General features: G+C 35.3%; 1 protein-coding gene across 1 annotated transcript in view; it reads left to right on the forward strand.

The window, feature by feature from the left end:
• Nucleotides 1-21,019, forward strand: part of SLC9A7 (solute carrier family 9 member A7) — a 208,797-nt gene that overhangs the window by 92,795 nt on the left and 94,983 nt on the right. Inside the window, exons 3-5 of the mRNA XM_051984627.1 lie at nucleotides 8,393-8,470; nucleotides 13,906-13,982; nucleotides 15,850-15,962. Coding sequence (XP_051840587.1) covers nucleotides 8,393-8,470; nucleotides 13,906-13,982; nucleotides 15,850-15,962 — 268 coding nt within the window. The remainder of the gene's footprint in view (nucleotides 1-8,392; nucleotides 8,471-13,905; nucleotides 13,983-15,849; nucleotides 15,963-21,019) is intronic.

Genomic DNA, 21,019 nt, shown 5'->3' on the forward strand with positions numbered 1-21,019 from the left:
AATCAGGAAGATCTGAATTCAAATATTATGTTAAATACTAATTAGCTGTGTAACGGCAGGCAAGTCATTCAGCTCTGTTTGCCTTGGTTTTCTTATCTGTAAACGAGCCGAAGAAGGAAATGGCAAACTACTCCAGTATCTCTGCCAAGAAAAACCCAAATGGAGTCATAGAGTATTGGACCCAACTGCACAGCAACAACAAATTTTGCAGATGTGCATTAAAAATATAAAGAGAATAATTTTGTGTCTTTGGGATGTTATAGAGAGTTTTTTATTGCAATTTTTTTTAGAAAGTTCTGTTATTAATTGAAATCTTGTTTCTGAATATGAATAGTAGCTGAAGAGGAAAGGGAACATCCACTAGAGAGGTAATTTAAGCAGCGTACTTTAGGAGAACAATACAAGCCTTTGTGTAAATATATACCCTTAATGTTTAACATTTTAAATGTGTAAAACATGCATTTTGTAGGAAGAATTTGGAAGAAAAGGTCCTGGACTCTCTTAAAATGTCATAGCTCAGTGCCAATCTTCCTAAAACCCATTGTACTCATTGCTCCCTTTAGCATTAGATTGACGCATAATTACATTTTAGTTGACATTAGTTGGGAAGCAAGATGGCATAGTCCCATTTGGGGTTTTCTTGGCAGAGATACTGGAGGAGTTTGCCATTTCTGTCTCCAGCTCATGGTTACAGGTGAGGAAACTGAGGCAAACAGGTATAAGTGACTTGTCCAGGATCACACAACTAGTAAGTGTCTGAGACTGGATTTGAATTCAGGTTTTCCTGACTCCAGGCCTGGCATTCTATTCCCTGTGCCACCTAGTTGCCCAGCTAGTCAGGAGGATTCAAATTCAAACTCAGTGACCCTGAGGAAATCATTGAACCTCTATGTGCTTCAGTTTTTTCAATTGAACACCATGGCTAACACATAATAGTTGTTTAATAAAAACTTGCTTGTTTTATTATCATTTGCTTTTAGCATTGTCCTTGGCTAGTTGTAAACCTTGATAAATGCTCACTTGTTTAACTGGGAGGCTAGTGGTTTAATCTCAATAAATTTTATAGCAGTGAAAATCCCATCTATCTTGGAAGAGGGAATTTCTTCATCAAGAGTTTCCTACATGAATGAAATAAATCTGAACCAAAAAATTTCTTTTAGTTCTGTAATATATACATGCACATGGACATAATTTTACCTAGTCAGTTTTACTGTCAAAGTTAAACTTCACAGGGATAGCTAGGTGGCACAGTGGATAGAGCACCAGCCCTGAAGTCAGGAGGACTTGAGTTCAAATCTGATCTCAGACACTTAACACTGTCTAGCTATGTGACCCTGGGCAAGTCACTTAACCCCAATTGCCTTAGCAAAAAAAAAGCAAAAAGCAAAAAAAAAAAAAAAAAAAAGTTAAACTTCACATTATTGGTATAATTGTTTTGAGTTACAAATAACATTATACAGCTAAAAACTACTTAAATGCTAATGTATGTTACTGGGAATGAGTGAACTGTTCTGAAGACTAAAATTAAGTCAGGAGAGACAAATATGCAGTTACTTACACACACACACACACACAGGATTAACTGTTGAAACAACCAGATTAAGCTTCAATTTGTCTCCATGAATCCTAGACCCATCCTGCATCAGTTTTATTGACTCTGCTTGGAAGATGCTATTGGGACAGAGGTTATCATTAATCAACAGCAGGCTCATCTCTATTTCAAGCACTGTGTAGATGAAGTAGGGATACTAAGTAAAAGAAAATCTTCTACTCACTAGCAGTTTGGGTTCTGTCAAGGTTGATCATGACATAAGTAAATACAAAATAAGTAGTAATGTAAGTAAATTAAATTACATAAGTAAATACAGAACAGATAGGTGATTTGACTGAGATACTAGCAAGCTTGGGAGACTAAGAAAAGCTAAAACTGAGCTTTGAATAAAATTCAGAGTTGAAAAAGGAATGCATTCCCCCAATGAGGTACATAGCTTGGGCAAACATTTGGAGATGGGAGATGGAATGTCATAAATGAGAAGCAGCTACTAGATAAGTCTGGCATGAATGTAGAGGACATGAAAGAGGGTATAATAAGTCCAGAAAGGTAGCAGAGCTAGATTTGGAAGAGCTTCAAATGTCAGACAGAAACACTTATATTGGTTTACAATCAGTAGGGAACCAGTAGGGCTTTTTGTAATAAACATGGTCAGATCTGTGATTTAGGAATATCATTTTGGCATCTTTATGAATGATGCATTGGAAATGGGGAGATAATTGAAGTTGGAAGACTAATTTGGAGGCTATTGTAGTAGTAAGTTTAAGGAATGATTAGAGATATTGTGTTAGGTGTTTAGTCTTGTCTGACTATTTGTGACTCCATTTGGACTTTTCTTGGCAAAGATAATGGAATGGTTTGTCTCTTCCTTTTCTAGCTCATTTTACAGCTGAGGAAACTGAGGCAAACAAAGTTAAGTGATTTGTCTGGGGTCATATATCCTACAACTATCTAAGGCTAGATTTTTTTTTTTTTAACTAAAGAGCATTTATTGTATTTTCTACTAAGCCTTTGAGTTTTGAGGACGTAACTAAATTTTGAAAAACCTTCACACAGAAGGGTATAAGTACAATGAAAATTATGAAGAAGCTATGAACAGCTGGGAAGAACTGTAACCAAGTGCTAACTGAGTGAAGACAAATTTTCAGCTACTTTTTAGTAAAAAAGAAAAAGGAAGTAGGGAGGGACAGGGGCTTCAGATTGAACAAGACAAAAATCTAATACATTCAGCCTTGGCTAGATTGTAACAAAATGGAAAGAGGACTTCTATAATACAAAGCTCTCACTACAGCACGCTGTACACACCTGTTTTCCAAGTCTTCCCCACATCCCTCCCCAAGGCTGCCACTTGGATTATTTGCTGGCTTGTTGGGCCTGCCGACGGAGAAGCACGTGGATCTTCTCTTTGATCCAATCTTTGTTATAGGGCTGGTATGTCTGAGTGTCCGCTCGGTACACAAGGCAGCTAAGATCTGCCAGATCATCAATGAAATCAAACAACTGACTGATATCATATGTGATGGAGGGACTATTGGGATTCATTCTCTTCAGATGCTCTTCATACATTTTACAAACTAGTATGAGACATAGTGCTGAACTCCGCTGCTGCCGCCGCCACAGCCACTGCACACAAGCTAAGGCTAGATTTAAACATAGGAAAATGAATCTCTCTGATTCCAAGCCTGGCATTCTATCCACTGTGTCACCTAGATGCCTCCAGAAATGACAGGAATTGGCCACTGATAGGATGGATGTGGGCATGTAAAGGAGAGAGGTGACTCCAAACCTTCACATTTGGGGAAATGGAAGGATAATGGTGTCCTTTACAGAAATAGGGGTGTTTGGAAGAGGAATGGTTTGGAAATGGTCTTTTTTTTCTGAATCTGTTGATGCTGAGATGCATATGAGCAAGCTCTAATGATGAATGTTTCATAACTGGATCTCCAGGGGGAATAAAAATCAAGCTCTGATTGATAGTATTTGTCATTTTCCAAGGAATAAATAAATGTTCACACAGAAAATTTAACAATCTACTTTCAGTACAAGCTGGCTCCAGCAAACTACTGTCTATTAGGTCATTGAATTAGAAATGTTTGGTGGCCTGTTAAGGATGGGGAGGGCATGGTAATAGAGATAAATCAGAGCTAGACTCTATTATTTCATGTAAATAGTTTCTATTGCATGCGAGTATTACACTTGGAGTCAGACCTGTGTTCAAATTTCACTCCCCTCCCCCAGCCTCAATTTTTTCTCATCCATAAAATGGGGAGTAATAAAAGCACTTGGCTCCCAAGGTAGTTGTGAGGGTGAAACAAGGTCATATCTGTAAATTTCTTTGTCCCTTTGAAAAGACTGTATAAATTCTGGAGCAGCTAGGTAGAACAGCAGGTCTGGAATTGGGAAGCCCTGAGTTCAAACTTGGACTTAAGACACTTACTAGTTAGGTGATTTTGAGCAAGTTTCTTAACCCTGTTTGCCTCAGTTTCCTATCTGTAAAATGAGCTGGAGAAGGAAATGGCAAAACATTCTAATAAGTTTGCCAAGAAAATCCAAATGGAACCATAAAGAATTGGACACGCCTGAAACCACATACACACACACACACACACACACACACACACACACACACAAACAACCTAGTTAGGTTCCTATAAAGGCACCCGATCGGTGCCAACCTATCCCTGAACAGAAATTCCTCCTTGCCATATCATTTGACTTCCACTTAAAGTGAAACCCAATACTTCCCAAAGCAATCCATTTCTCCTTGGAGTACCTGTAGTTGTTTGAAAAGTCTCCCTTCTGTCCAATCTTAATTGCTTCTTTCTAGCTTTGGGGAGTTTTCCTTGTTCTGTCCTCTGGGCACCAAACAAAACAAGTTTATTCTCTCTTTCACTTGACAGCCTTTGAAACACTGAATACAGAAATCATGTTCTCTTCTTCCCCCCCCCCCCTCCTTCATCCCATTCCACCCCATCTTTTCTCCAGAGTAAATGTCCATCTTTCCCCATATTCCATGGTTGCCTGGTTGTCTGAATACTTTCCAGGTTTAGGAAATAGCCTTTTTAAAATGTTGCCACAAACTGAGTGTAACTGAAGTCTGACAAAAGGAAAGGATAATCCATCCAATTCTGGAGATGTGCCTTATATCACATTGTTGACTCGTTGAACTTGTGCTCCATGATACCTCTAGATCTTCCTCAGAACAGCTGCAAGTGTGGCTTTGCTTTTTCCCATCTTGGACTTATGAAATTGATTTTAGGGATCCAAGTATAAAATGTAACCATTTATCCTTATTTAATTTCATCTTTTTTCATCCTGGTTCAATGTGAATTCTCTGTCACCCAGTTTTGTATCATGGACAGTTTTGATAACCATGCAATGTTATGGTCACTAATAAACTACATGGTCACTAATAAACTTGTTAGAAACCTAGAGATCTCCTAAATGTTTCACTAGAGACCTCCTTCCAAGTTGATATTGAATTATAATAATATTTTTAAAAGTTATCACTTATGTAATACTTTAAGGTTTTCAAAGTATTCCATATATATTGATCCTCAATAGTTCTTTGAGGTGAGTATTACATTTATTATCCCCATTTTATAAAGAAAAGTACTTGGACTAAGAGAGATTGTTACATCTCCAGCATGTCCTTCAAATGTTAAATATTTTAAACCCAGAATTTAAGCCTAGTTCTTCCCAGTTCTAGGCCCAACACTGAATCTGCTATGTACAATATCTCTTTTGGTTTGAGTCTAAAATCCTGCAATATTTAAATTTTAGAATCAAGTCAGAGGATGCATGACTCAAATAAACTTGCCCTTTGTGTTGAACCTCACTATTTTTAGCCCAAAACTCAATTGAACTACCATGAGAAAGAGCTCTTTGGTCAGTGTTAAGTGTTGAAGATGATAAATTCTCTCTTGGCTTTTTGTGATATTAGAAGATTTTTGATTCAGATAGTATTATTAATAATAAGAGCTGAAATTTGAAGGAAGTCAGGGAAGCTGAGAAGCATGGGTAAAAAAGAAGACCATTCCAGGCATGAAGGACAACCAATGCAGAATTACTGAAATGGGAGATATGATGTCATGATAAAAGACTGAAGTGCTGAGTGAAATAAGCAGAATCAGGAGATCATTATATACTTCAACAATGATACTGTATGAGAATGTATTCTGATGGAAGTGGATTTCTTCGACAAAGAGAAGATCTCACTCAGTTCTAACTGATCAATGATGGACAGAAGCAGCTACACCCAAAGAAAGAACACTAGGAAATGAATGCAAACTGCTTGCATTTTTGTTTTTCTTCCCGAGTTATTTCTACTTTCTGAATCTATTTCTCCCTGTGCAACAAGAGAACTGTTCGGTTCTGCACACATATATTGTATCTAGGATATACTGTGACATATTTAACATATATAGGACTGCTTGCCATCTGGGGGAGGGGGTGGAAGGAGGGAGGGGAAAAATCGGAACAGAAGTGAGTGCAAGGGACAATGTTGTAAAAAATTACCCTGGCATAGGTTCTGTCAATAAAAAGTTATTTAAAAAAGAAGAAGAAGAAGAAGAAGAAAAAAGAAAAGACTGAAAGAATAAAGCATAGGAAGACTGGAAAGGTAGGAAGGGGCCAAGCTTTTAAAATTGCAGGAAAAGAACCTTATATTTCATCTTAACAAGTCAATGAAGTTTATTTAATATTAATAGCAGGTCAACACAGTTTATTGAATAAGAGGGTCAGGGGAAATTCATATACGTACAACCTAAAGCTGAAAGCATCAAGCAGAGTAGAATTGGAATTCAGGAAATTTTCCCAAGACCAAGTCTTGATTCCCAGTCCCAGTTCTGCTGCCAGGAATTGACAAGTGTCCAAGGGCAGGGTGAATGTCTTCATCTGATATATAATGAACACATGGGTGAAACCAACTTTTGCCTTAAGCATCCTCAGAGGTACAGTACAAAGATAAAGACTAAAGTGAATGAATTGAGAAAACCAATACATTAAAAAAAAAAAACCCAAACAACAAAAACCACCTCCCACCAAAAACCAGATTAGAAATTCTAAAAATCAAGAAAAAAACACATTGAATTAATAAGTAAAACTTGTAGCTGTTTTTTTCAATTAAGTAAAATGGATAATTCATTAGCCTAATTAAAAGAGAAGAAATCCAGACTTCCTCTGGAACAAACAAAAAAAAAAAATTTAAAAATAAGAAAGAACAACAAATGAAGAGAAGCAAAGAAAATTATTTAAAATTATTTTTCCTAATTATATAATGAACAAAAATGATACTTCAAGTGAAATGAAGAAGTCTCTAATATGAACTATATCATTTCTCAGCTTAATAAATTTAAAGCTTCCAGTCTCTAAAAGGAAAATAATTGTGTTGAGATGGAAATTAGTCTACATACTTGGAAGATTTAAGAAAGTTTAAAAAAGTATACAGACCTCTACTGGATATATTAAAAAGGCACTGCTTTCTAATTTTTCTTAAGTGGACTTTCCATTTCAAATAGCTCAGTAATTTCAGTCCATTTTGAGTTGCAGATTGTGTTGACAATAGTAATTGCCATAAACAACTGTGATCTGGGTTTTGTAAAGAAACACCAAACTATAGGATCAAAAGACTTCCAATAGCTATTTAGAAATACGTGCTGTGTGATTGTTGTTCTGATGATCATTTCTGGTACTTGAGAGTAACTAGCTGTTTAATTATGAATAGCTAGTTGGTGCAGTGGATAATCTTGGACCTAGAGTTAGGAAGACTTGAACCATAGACATTTACCAGTAATCCTGGACAAATTATTTAACTTGTTTGCCTCAGTTTCCTCATCTGTACATCTACAGGCTTGTTGTGAGAATCAAATGAGATAATATTTGGAAAGCTCTGGCACATAGTAGGCATTGTATAAATAATTAGTCCCTTTCCTTGGTTATATTGTACTGTTTTAAATAACTTTCCCCACCAAATCAGATCTGTATAAATCCCCAGTAATTTGTAGAATTTTTCAAAATGCTTTATGTTTGCCTATATATGATCATTTTTCCCTTTAAAGTCAACAAATCAAATCAAGTATTTATAGAGTTCTTCCTGTTTGCTGGGTTGTGTTCTAAACAATGGGAATACAAATGCAAGAAAAAGAAAAATAGCCCTTCATCTCATGGAATTTAAGTTTCAGTGGAGGAACACAACAGAAAAGGAAGCTGAGGGAGTGGAAAAGCAGGATATTGTGGGATCGTGGTGAAAAAGTCCTTACAATCAGTAGCAGAGCTCATAGAAGAATGAAAGAATGGCTTAGATAACTCTTCAAATTGGGTAATCTTAGGAGGAAGCCAAAAGGGTGAAGCAATCTTTCATAGTTTGAAGGCCACAGACACAAGCATTTTTCAGGGTGAATAGATTGCTGGGAAATGGAGGAGAAATCCAGAAATTTAGGAGCAAATTTGGGAAAGGGACAAAGAAGAAGCATACCTACTGGGATGACCTATATATGGACCAGTATAATAAGACTAACTAATTTGTTCAGTGGTGTGTGTGATAGTAAAGTACTTTCAATGAATTGTCAAAACGAATTAAATCATCATACTTTTTAAAATACTAAAGTGACACTTAAGGACTGGAAATCAAAGAGATAAGAAAGAGGAGAGAGAGCTCATCTGAATGTTTTCTGAAGGTTGCTCTTCTGCTCAAGTTGGTGGGTTGTCCACATTAATGCTTTTAATTCTTAATACCTTGAATATTATTATTGAATAAATATTTATTGAAATAGTAAATAAATCATCACATCAACTGTGTTTTAATAAAAATGAATTTCTTTTTTTTTTTTTAAACTTTAGGTAACTTTTGATCCAGAAGTATTTTTCAATATTTTGCTGCCTCCAATTATTTTTCATGCTGGATATAGTTTAAAGAAGGTAAGAATTTTTAATAATTTGAAACATGTAGTATTTCTGATTAAAAAAAAAATCTACTACCAAGTAGATTTATTTCTCATATTCTTCCATACCACCCAGTAATTACTCAGTAAATGCAGCTGAGTGATTAACAGTGTGTTTCATCCAAGTAACCTGAAATCAGATTATTTCTTCTTCAAAATCTGTTTATTCTTATAGTGAAGGATTTCTGGGAATGGTAGAAAGTTGACTTAAAGCTATTGTTTTATACACAACATTTTTTGGAGGATTTTTCCTCCAATTATATGTAAACAAAAAATTTTCAACATGCTTTTTAAAAATTTTTGAGTTCTAAATTCTCTCCTTTCATTTCTCCCCTCCCCCTTCCTTGGGAAGGCAAGTAATTTGATATAGATTATACAAGTGCAGTCATGTAAAACATTTCCATATTAGATAGGTTACAAAAGAAATCTCGGCCAAACAAACAAACAAAAATAGTGAACTTTAAAAGTATGCTTCAATCCCATTCAGACTCCATCAGTTCTTTCTGTGGAGATAGCATTTTTTATCATGAGTTTTTTGGAATTGTCTTGGATCATTGTATTACTGAGAATAGCTAAAACATTCCCATTTTTTTAATCATACAGCACGTCTGTTCCTGTGTATGATGTTCTCCTGGTTTTGCTTGGTTCACCACATAACATTTCTTTCTTTTGATGCAGTTTAATGACTGTGACTTTTTTTTTCTGTTAACTAACTTTAAAACCTGCACACAAGATTAGAGAGTTTCCTTGAGCAGAATCCCTTGGAGGAACAGACCTAGGCCTTGCTTTAGCAATCTCTTCTGGCATAGGGCTAAAGGAAGTTTTGTTTAGCCACCCTCACCCCCACCCCCAGGATATGAGCTGTTGGCCACCAGTACAGCTCAACAACATTCTTGTGGATTGAGGAGCACCTGCATATCCAACCAGTTCTACTGGGAAAGTAGCCACTGGTTTTGTGCTCAACTTAACTCCTTTGTTGCCAACTCATGCAAATGTTCTATGTTACGTGGACTTTTAAAAAAAAAATCTCTCATCTATTTGGGTCATCTTTATTCCTTCTGTTTTTCTATGGCTCTTCACGTAACTATATATGAACAATGATTCATTACTTTTTAGAAAATCCACCTTTCTTTCTCAACCTGAGGTTCTCAACAAATGTTCCTGAGGTTCTCATTCAGCTGAGATTTGCTCGTGTATGTGGAGTGCTTTAAAACATATGTGTATATAGCAATATGTGTATATGCTATATATGTATACACATATGTGTAAGTGGCGTATGCATGTATATTTGCAGTGTATATGTGTACACATACATGTCTTGTGGTATATCTGTATGTGTACATGTTTGTGTGATGTGTGCACACATGCTGTGTAAAATTGTGTGCATATGTATATGCACATAGATATACATGTATAGATATGTGTGCATGTCGTGTGTAAATGTATGCTATACTATGTGTACATGTGTGTATGCATGTATATGTATGTGTGGAGCATGTGTGTATGGATATTGTATGCATCTATTTTCTATATATGCCATATATGTGGATTTAGATGTGTAAACAATTGTATGTATAAGTAGTATATATAAATATATGTGTGATATATGTGTGTGGATGTGGTATATAGATATATGTGTGTAGTATATATAGAGAGATACACATATATACAGGGTGTAAATATTTATACATGTGTGTGCAATGTGTGTGTGCATGTATATGTATGTGTGCACGTGTGTGCGTGGTGTGTATGTGGTATACATATGTGAATAGTATAGCTGTGTAAATGGTATATATGGGTTTGGGTATATATGTATGTGTGTGTATGTGTAAATAGTATAGATATGTGTATGTGTGTATTATCAAGTTTATAGAAACAGAGAACTAGACTTGAGATTGCATTAGTATAAGGAATTCCCGGATGAGGACACTCCTTCTATCACTGGAGTTTGACACTTTTTCTTCAGTGCTGCTTAAAATCTGAAAATTGAAGTGTCCTGCCTACATCACTTCTAAATCGAACGTTTCAGAAGCAGGACTAGAACTCAGGTTTTCCTGGCTTTCTTTAAGACCAGCACTTTGTCCATTGGCCACATTGCTTCTCTCAAGCTCATTTTTTACAATAAAATTGAGATTCAGACTGTGAAAAGTACCTTAATATGTGAAAAGCACCTTATTCTCCCCAAAGCCTCCTCTTTGACAGTTATATTCTCTTTGGAAGAAGAAATAATAGGCTCTTCTCCTGTGGAGTTGAATGTTTTAGTGTTTAGGACATCATTGGCATTCAGCTTTTACTGTCTTTTCCCTATTCAGGAAGTTTCCTATATGGGCACTTCAGTAGTGTGTGTTGTTGTATATATGCCAACTTGTATTAAATCTCCTGTCAATTAAACTTTATAAATATTTCATCACAAACTACTGATGTGTAAACAGATATGTTTAGGCCTCTCTGGCTTATGTCCATCTATTCAGACTTAGGAAATCATCATCATCTTTGTTTTTGCCCCAGTAGACACATTATTTGACAAAGTGTTTCTTTTAAAAAGTATGTCATATACAATCCTTTTTCCTTCTCTTCCTTGTGTTTTGAAATTTTTTTTTGTTGACATTAGAACTCATAACAAAAAAAAAAAAAGGAAATTTATATTTTAAAAAAATCAAACATATATTCAAGCACTGAACTTGGAGTTAAGACACCTATATGTAAATCATGCCTGTGACACAAAGACACTGCTTTCAGGGACTAATCATTTAACTTCTTGTGATTTAAAGTCACTGTAACTTGTTCAGTTGTTTCAGTTATGTCTGAGTTTTCATGACCCCATTTGGGGTTTTCTTGGCAAAGTTATTAGAATAGTTTGCCATTTCCTTCTCCAGCTCATTTTATAGATGAAGAAACTCAAGCAAACAGGATTAAGTGTCTTGGCCCAGCCAAGTAGCTAGTAAGCATCCGAGGTCAGATTTGAACTCAAAAAGATGAATCTTGACTCTAAACCTAGCACTCTATTTTGCTACCTAGTGCCCCAAACCCATTATTTAGGAAATTTGTAACACCTTCTTTATCTGTAAAATGGAAATAATTTACCATATAGGGTCATTATGAGGAAATCACTTAGTAAATCTTAAAGTGCTTTATAAATGGTGAATTGTCATAATTCACATAAGAAAGTCCTAATCTGTGAAGGGAAATTTGTTTTCAGACCAGTCTATCAATTAACAAGTCACATGACCAGTATGTGTCAGAGGGGCTACTTGAATCCATGTCTTTTTGGTTTTGAGACTAATATTCTGTTTACTATCTTACACTTCCTTTTAAGTGCCTAAAGAGCAGGAAAATAAATCTAGTTTGGCTTCAGCATAGCAAGACTAGTTACACAGTAATAGTACCAAGTAGGTTTTCAGTGGAAATTCCTCTCACCATAATAGGTACTTAATAAATGCTTTCTTAATGGATCCTAGCTTTCTTTGGGTTTAAGTCCTCTTGGGTCCATTTTCCTCCATCCCTCTACCCTTCCTACTACATACATTGTCTTCCATTTCATCCATCCAAATACTTCTATTCATTATGGTGCATGGAAGATTTGTGAGGCTTTAAGGAACCAGCAGTTCCTTAAAGTGGACATCACAAGACCAAAATTCAGTATTTTGACAGTGGAGAAACAGGTAACTAAGCTATTTCTACTTCACTTCTCCCTGTTAGCTTAAGGACACTGTATAGAAAAAACAACATATTAATTGACACAACTTGGTCTTTTAAGGTATTCTTAAATTCTGGCTCTATTTAACATTTAACTGTGAATCGGTTATGTATGGATTGTCAGGCATTTACTGGATGTTGCCTTTTACTTTACTTTATCATTCCCCTTCCCTCCATCTTAGATTCTCACACTCATTTCCCAGCTAAGCTCTGTGCAAAGACAATATAAGTTGATTCACAGTTCTTAATTTCCATGAAATCCAATTTTTAAAAAAGTTCTACTATTATGTAAATGAATTGTTATGTAAAATGAATTTTAATCAGAAACTAAATGATTTAAGACACAAATATAATGTTCCAGTGATAAATAAAAATAATACAACTTTTGCCACAATGACTATTGTACTTATGGTCAGCAAGATAGGGCTTTGTTGAGACGCAGGTGTGAGCAGGCTTTTAACCAATAAATTTTGCTCTAGTGCTTTCAGTTTTGTTTTCTAGTTGCTAGAAACCTCACTGATGATTCATTTTCTTCCTTTCTTTTTAAAATGAGCTTTTAAAAAATCCCTAGACATGTTTTTTTTTTAATAATGGTTATTACTTGTCAAGTGAGAATGCCCTAGATATTGAATATCCCAAACCAAGACATAGCAACCCATAAAAAGAGAACTCATGTAATTGTGAAGCTAACTCACAAAATCTTGGGACTCTAGAAAAGGAGAATTTGCTATACTTTTGTATGAATCCAGGAGACCAGTATTCATTCAAAGTCTAGCACTTCTTTTTGGACTATTCAAAATACATTTACATTGTGTAAAAGAATTGTTTCTAAGATGAAATCTAACCCTTAAAATATCTGAAGAGTTATGGATTTTCCCCCGGTATTTTCATCTCTCTCTTCAAGTCAGATTTTGAGATTTCCCTAAATTCATTTCAAATAAGTGTCAATACCTGAACTAATTAATATCCATGATATTGACCTTGATGATACTACAAGATGCCAAAGTGGTTCCTGAATCACCAAAGACAGATTTGATTGTTTCATTCGACAAATGTTTATTAAGAACTTGCTGGGTGCAGAACATTGGACTAATAGGCATTGGGAGAGGAACGAAGTTAGGGGAGACATGATTTGCCTTCTGCCTTCATCTGGTAGGAGAAAAGAGAGAAACAAATACAAAGAGAGGGAGGGGAATGGAGAAGAGTATGAGAGAGACAGAAACCCACAGAGAAAGAAGAGACAGAACATATGCTTGAGTCCCAGCTTTTTTTGATTGATTGTTTGTTAGTTTTTTAAGTTAATTAGAGGTGATGAGCAAAAAAGCTCTGTAAAGTCTCATGGGAAAGAGGTCAATACAAAAAGGAAGGTCAGAAAATCTTCCTGGAATAAGGGGCATTTGTCTTGCCAGTGTAATTTGAGTGTTAGTTGTATTGTAATTCTTGGCAATTGGTTATATCCATAAAGCTTAAGTAATATCTTTTAGATATGATTAAATAGAGCATCCCCATTAGCTTTACTTAGCTTTTCCTGATTTATGCTTTAGCTGGTAAAGCCAAGGAGTTAGTTTCCCAAGCTGACACTTAGATGTTACTTTACTTTTTACCTTTTAATGTAATTAAACTGACCTTGTAGGTAAGCTTTCTCTTTTTTTGGAGAGAAGTGGTCTTGTCTATATTGTCTAAAGTCTCAAAGTGATTTATATTTTTCTTATTTAGAGACACTTTTTCAGGAATCTTGGGTCTATTCTGGCTTATGCTTTCTTAGGGACTGCTGTCTCCTGTTTCATTATTGGGTAAGTGAGACTTTCTTATAGATCTGAGTGATTGTGTTTTTTAGAAATGCTATATAATACATATGAGTTCAAAGAATCCAATATTTGTGATTTTAGTGATAACTATAGTTACAATGATCTAACTGTAAAATTTGTCTTTATTTATGAGAGATACTGGTAAATTCGGAATTATTTTAATTAAACACTCCAGAAGTTTTGTCATAAATTTGTTGTCATATTTTTGTGAAATTTTTACTTGACAATTTTTGGATTAAGCATGCTATTGGCATAGTGGAAACAAAGATACTTTGACAAAGATGTTAGACAATTCATTTTTGGCCTCTTGTAGTTTAGAGCTTGTCATATCAGCTAGTTTTGTGGCATGAGACCCCCTTTATTCCAAATAAATGGAACCAAGTGTGCCTCAGTGAGCAGTGATAAAAGTCCAACATTTTGAAAATTAAAATTAATTTAGTTTTTCTAAAAATTAGTTTTGAGATCATAGAATGATTTTACTAAGATCTTTATTTAGTTTTTATACAAATCCCTAAGCCACCCAGAAAATGTCTGCTATACACCTTTTCTTTTGCATTGACTTTCTCTGGGGTAATCTAGCTATTTAATTTAAATTAGGATTGGTTTAACTATTAGACATAAATCTAGTTCCTTTTGATTTGAGAATTGCCATTCTTATAATTCTAAAGGAGGGCCTACTAATTTAACTTTAAAAGTCCCTTGCTATCTTTTAAAATGTAAAAACTATTGAGGGAAATATAAAATTCTTGACACCTTAGTATGAATGAGTTTTCCAAATCCTTTGAGAGATCTCTAAAAGTTTCAAGAGGAAAATTTTCTAAATTGGTGAGTGGGTGAGAGAAAGCCTTGAAAAGGGAAGTTGAATTAATTACTTCACTATTAAGGTGTAGGGGATCTTATTTTATATGTATTTTTGGAGGGATACAGACTAAAGCTACAGGTGATAAAGACATATCAAGATAGGCTATCAGGAAGAAGTACTGATTCTGAGAGCTTCCTTTCTCTTTCTTCCTCCCCCCCACCTAATCTTGACTCATACATTTGGAACTTCTCTATTACAAAATATAAGATATTTTAGAGCAAATTTCTATCCAAGATGAATTGAAGACTCAGAAAATACTGAACAAAAGTCCTAAAAGAGACTCTTTTCCATAGTGGAATGGGGAAGCATTGTAATATTGTGTATGTCTGTACACTATGCTTCTTTCTGACTGTTGCTGTTATAAGCAGCAGACTCATAAAACCAATTAGCTTGTGTGAACCCTTTAGTAATCATTTCTATATTGATATTCAATAGAAGAAATTACTGAAATTGAGCTCTGCTTTTAGCTTTTGAACAACCCTTTGCAAAAGTTAGGTCTAGTCAGGAGGCAAATAACACTTCTCAGTTTTCTGGTTCTATCTTTCCATTTTATTGATGTTGAATCTCTGGAAGGTTTTCTTAGAATCCTGTGAATTTCCCATTGTGTCATGGTATGTTGTGGGTGCTTTTACCCACTTTATTTCTTAGTTATTCAGTTCCTCAGCATCTTCTTTAGAAACTGAAATTCTAACTTAGATAATAGACTCCAGTGCTAATTGAAAACCTTGTTGAGCAGCTGCTCCAATTGTTTTTTCATTGCCTCTTTAAAAATGCAATGATCAAATGACTCAGCAAAATGGCATTGACTACAAAGTTATCTGCTGCTAATGTCCTTTTATTGTTTATAGGTTTTTTCAAAGTTTTGGAGTAAATGACATCTGGTATCAATTATATTTTTTGTAATAATGACATAAATGATTCTGCTTTCATTTTTTTTTTTCTGAGTTCCCTGGTAAAGTACCCTGCTAATATATCATTTTTCTCTTACAGAAATCTCATGTATGGTGTTGTGAAGCTCATGAAGCTAGTAGGACAGCTCTCTGACAAATTTTACTACACTGATTGTCTCTTGTTTGGAGCAATTATCTCTGCCACTGATCCAGGTATTTAATCACTTGAGGCTCTTTGCCACTATTTGCAGTCACCTCTATGTCTACTCAGATGGTCTTTCTGAATGACTATTCAGAAAAAAAATCATTCTCACATCCCTGGTCTTTTGATAATGAGCCTCTCTTTTAGTCAGCCCAAGAGCTAAGCATTGGGATACCAAAAAAGGGACAAAAACATGCTCCCATCACTCAAGGAAGTTACAGTCTAATGGGGGAGAAAACATGCAAACAGCTATTTACAACTACAATTCAAACAACTTAAATTTGTGGCAGTCTTAGAAGGAAGACACTGATAGGGAAAGATATCTTGTAGAAGTTATTTTAGTTGAGATTTGAGAATAACCAGAAGGCAGGAGTGAAGTTAGATAGTTTTCCAGGCTTGGAAGACAGCTGTTGAAAAGGCAGACCCAAAAGATGGGGTGCTGGTGGAAAGCAGCAGTAAGAAGGCCAGTGTTGTTGGATTGTAATCTATATGCAAGGAAGTAGAGTATAAAAAGATTAGAAAGAGAGAGGTAGATTTTTTTTTCAGTCTTGATTTTTATTTATCATTTTTTTAACTACAGCTTTTTATTTTCAAAACATAAACATGGATAATTTTTCAACATTGATCCTTGCAAAACATTGTGTCCCAAATTTTTCCCTCCCTTCCCCGCATCCCCTCCCCTAGATGGCAAGTAATCCAATATATGTTAAAGATGTTTTTAAAATATATGTTAAATCCAATATACGTATACATATTTATACAATTATGCTGAACAAGAAAAATCATATCAAAAAGGAAAAAAAGAGAAAAAAACCAAAATGCAATTAACAACAAAGAGTGAAAATACTATGTTGTGATCCACATTAAGTTCCTACAGTCCAAGAGAAGTAGGTTTTAAAAGCCAGAGGATTTTATATTTGGCCCTGGAGGCAATGGGGAACTACTTTGGTTTACTGAGTAAGGGTGGGGTCCATGGTCACACTTAACTCGATCAATCAGTTTGACAGAGTAGAAGATGGACCAAAGTGGGAAGAAATTTGGAGTAGAGAGGCCAGTCTGAAAAATACTGCAGTAAGTGATAAAGAGCCTGTGGCTGCATAGCAGCATTGTGAGTAGAAAACAGAAGACTTTTATATTATCGATATGGTGCAATCCTTAGGATGATGTAATAATAACCCCTGAGCTACCTAATTTCGAGAATGATATAGTTCATACCTCAACTCTCTTAACTTAGGAATGATATACTTCTTCCCTTAGGCTATATTGCCTTAGTTTACCTTGTACAGCCAGGAGGTTGTCCAAAAGATTGCTGGTTGTTAGATAACAGCCTGCTGATCATCGATAACAGGATGCTTGGAGCTAATGAGTATCATAATAAAGTGCCTAGAGTTAACACAGGTACAGTAAAAAAGTGCATGCCTGCCACATGGCCTAGTGACATTTCAACACTAAAAACCTCCAGAAAGTTGTGAACTCTGCTCAGGCAACTATGGGTAGGGCATCTGCGCACAAAGAAAGAACCTGAACATTTCTCAACTCTACCTCCAAGCCATAAAATTAGCATATCACTGATATGAAATACCTGGTTTCATTTTTTCCTATAAAAGTACCTGTTTGCCCTGTCCTTATTCCCTGTCTTCCTCTTTGGGAATTTAGCTTGTTTTAATTAGCATTACAATTACAATAAATGTTGCCCCATGACTACTAGATGGATCTGACAAATTTTTTTTGAGATTCCTTGGAAAATGGTATGGGACTTCAATCTTTTGTGGTTCTCCTTAAAGTCCATTATCTTTGGACTGCCCTTCATTCCATTGTTTTGAAGGTTCAGCTGGGCCTGGGACAATCAAACACATATTATAAACCTTTTCTCAGTAGCATCTGCCAGATCATGTGCTCATTTGGTCTAGCCTTGGAAAGCTTAAGGTGACCTTCATACTATTGTGAGGCATTACAGTAAGACTAAACATAAAATCATTCTAGTCCCACCATTTTTAAAGTCCTTCAGGAGTTGAGAACAGCACAAGATCCCATGAATTCATGATTTATGCTTTTTTTTTTTCCCTGTGGAGTGACAAATGCAGTGACAGATCAGTGGTTCTGACACATTACTTAAAGTGACATTTCTCAGCTATGCTGGATGATTTACATTGCATCCTTTCATTTCATTTTAATTTAAGGACATTTTTAAGCATCTGGTCATAGTTTGATCTTTCTCTTTCTTTATGGCTCTGTCTCTATCTCGCTATTTTTATTTCTAGATCAATGACTCTTATTTTTTTCTTTCTATCTCTGTCTCTATATGTCTCTTTCTCTGTCCTGTGTCTTTCTTTGTATCCCCACCTCCCACACCATTTTTGGTATACTTTGTTTTTTTATTCATCTTTTATTTGTTTTATTGATGCTTTTAAATAATACCACTGTAACTTATGAATAATGTCTTCAATAATGTTAAGTACATTTAAGTACTTATGCAAAGTATTTGCTTTGTACAGTTAAAACAAAACAGACATTTGTCTTTAATTTCAAAAGAATGAGAATAACTGGTACTTTTCTGGTTTTCCCTATCTGTGCCTTGGGGCTTTTACTCCTTCCAGGAAACAGATGTTACTTGATTGTAATAATGTGAGGGAAGTCTGACATGCTAGTCTTGCAGGCAGTGTTGTATTAAATGTCTATCATTACCTGGAGCAAATGTAATTTTACTTCCTTGAATGCTTTTTTGTCATTAATACCTGTTGTGTTTCAGCTTGTACAGAGGGTAGACTGTAGGCACTAAAGTAGTTTGCTACTGATTCATCTGATAGATCTCCTTTCAGGCATTACTTATTTGGTCATTTCTTATAACTTGAAAAAATTTAAACTCATATATGCACACACTTTAGCATTTAAACCTTTGATTAAATCCATTTGTAGGAAACGTTTAAAATGAACAGTTTCTTTGTAATGATCAATAATAGATTTTGCTAAAGAAATCGTTTTGTGGGAAGAGAGGTGGGAGGAGCTATTGTTTAATATGCTTTACATCAGGGATACTTAGTTCTTTAATTAAAAAAAAAAATTTTTTTTGCAAAGACCAGCTTTTTCTCTGTCTTTTTCCCCCTTCCACCCATATCCCTTAATGAGAAAGCAAGAAGAATAAAACCGTTTGTTGTATAGGCAAACGAAATCAGTTTTTGCATTGCCCACATATAAAACATTATGTCTCTATTTACGCTGTTTTTAACCTCAGTTTTTAATTTTTAGAAGTTGGGCAGAATACTTCATTGTGAGTCCTCAGGAATTGTGACTGGTCATTGTTTGGCTGATCAGATTTTCTTCAAAAAGATTTTTTTTTAAAATTTTAATTACACAAGATCTGACTTAATAACACCCTTTCCACTTTCCCTCTTCTTATCGTGAACATAAGAAAAAAAAAGCCCATTTCAAACACGTATAGTCAATCAAAACAAAATTCCACATTGTCCATGTCCTAAAAAAATGTTTCTCATTTTGCATTCTGAATTTTTTGCCTTTCTAACAGGAGAGGAGAGGATGTTTCATCTTTAATCTTCTTGTATCCTGATTGGTCATTACACTGATGAATGTTTAGCACAATAGTATTGTATCACATTTATATATAATAACAGATTCTCATTGTTTGCTCCCTCAAAAAAACTATAATATTTTTGTATTACCAAGAGTAGAAGGAAAACAGGAAAAGGGGGGAAGTTTTTTTTTTTTACAGCAAAGTAAATATATACATCCTTAGAATTTGTTTTGCTTAGCACCATTTCTTCTCTTTACCTTCTGTCTCATTTCCCCGCTTCCCTTTTTTTCCTTTTCTCCTATTTCTTGTTTTTCTATTTCCCTTTATTTCTATATCAGATTTTGTATATATTCTTCCTTCTTTTGACTAGTTTAGATGAGAATTAGATTCAAGCATCCACGGCTTTGCTCCCCCATCTCTTCTTTTTCTCCTTGTTTGTATAGATTTGTCTCTCTGTGCACAATCGGGGGAACTTGTCCCTCCCTCCCTTCCTCTCTTCTTCCCTCCCTCCCTCCCTCTCTTCTTCTCTCCCTCTCTTCCTCCCTCCTCCCTCCCTTCCTTTCTTTCTTCCTTTCTTCCTTCCCTCCCATAGGCCCCTTTTGGACATCTGGTGAAAACTTATGTTAGACCACTGTATTTAAATCATAAACAAAATGCATGAGATTACAAAGGAGATATCCAGTGATTACAGTTATTGGTTAATTGGTTGGTCTATCTATCTATCTATTTTTTAAATGGATCTTAGGCTAAAAACCCTAGCTTTACACCAAAGGCTTTGTGTGCAGGACCAGGTTGGAAGACTCTAATGTGGGCACCTGTTAGCATCATATGGTTCTTTTGCAGGTAATGGATGTTTTTAAAGAGTATGAGCTTCTAAGGGCAGTTAGAAAGCACAATGGTTAGAAGTATGGAGGACCAGAGGACCTGAGTTCAAAATCTGGCCTCAGACCTCAGACACTTAACACTTACTATCTGTGACTAATCAAATCACTTAACCCCAAGTGCCTCACCAAAATAAATAAATAAGAGTGTGAGTTTCTCTTCCTACTGATTGCATTCTAAAAGTAGGTATGAAAGAGTGATGAAATAGATAAAAGACTTGATTGGGTTTGTTTTCCTTTAAAAAGAAATAGATGAGAATGAAGTTCAAGCATCCAGTGTTTGCTCCCCCACCCCTACATAATTCTATACTATCCTGTTCCTAAGACTTTATCAAAGACCAGAAGCATTTTTTGGGGATTTGATCTTCAGAAGTTACCACTATTTTTGACCTGTCTTTTTCTAGTGTGCTTGGCATGCCAAATTCAAAATGTTGTTTTGTTTTGTTTGTCTTACTAGAAAAAGCATAAAGTGAAGTGACTTGCCCAGAGTCACACAGGTAGAAAGTATCTAAGTTAGGATTTGAACTAAGAAATAAGAGTTCCTAACTCCATGGCTGACACTCTATCCTCTGTGCTACTTAGCTGTCCCAAAGAGTACAATGATATAAGTGTATTTGTGTGTGAGGGAGTTTCAAACGTTTAATTCATTGGTCTGGAT

Source organism: Antechinus flavipes, chromosome 3 (assembly GCF_016432865.1).
Source record: "Antechinus flavipes isolate AdamAnt ecotype Samford, QLD, Australia chromosome 3, AdamAnt_v2, whole genome shotgun sequence".
Taxonomy (NCBI): domain Eukaryota; kingdom Metazoa; phylum Chordata; class Mammalia; order Dasyuromorphia; family Dasyuridae; genus Antechinus; species Antechinus flavipes.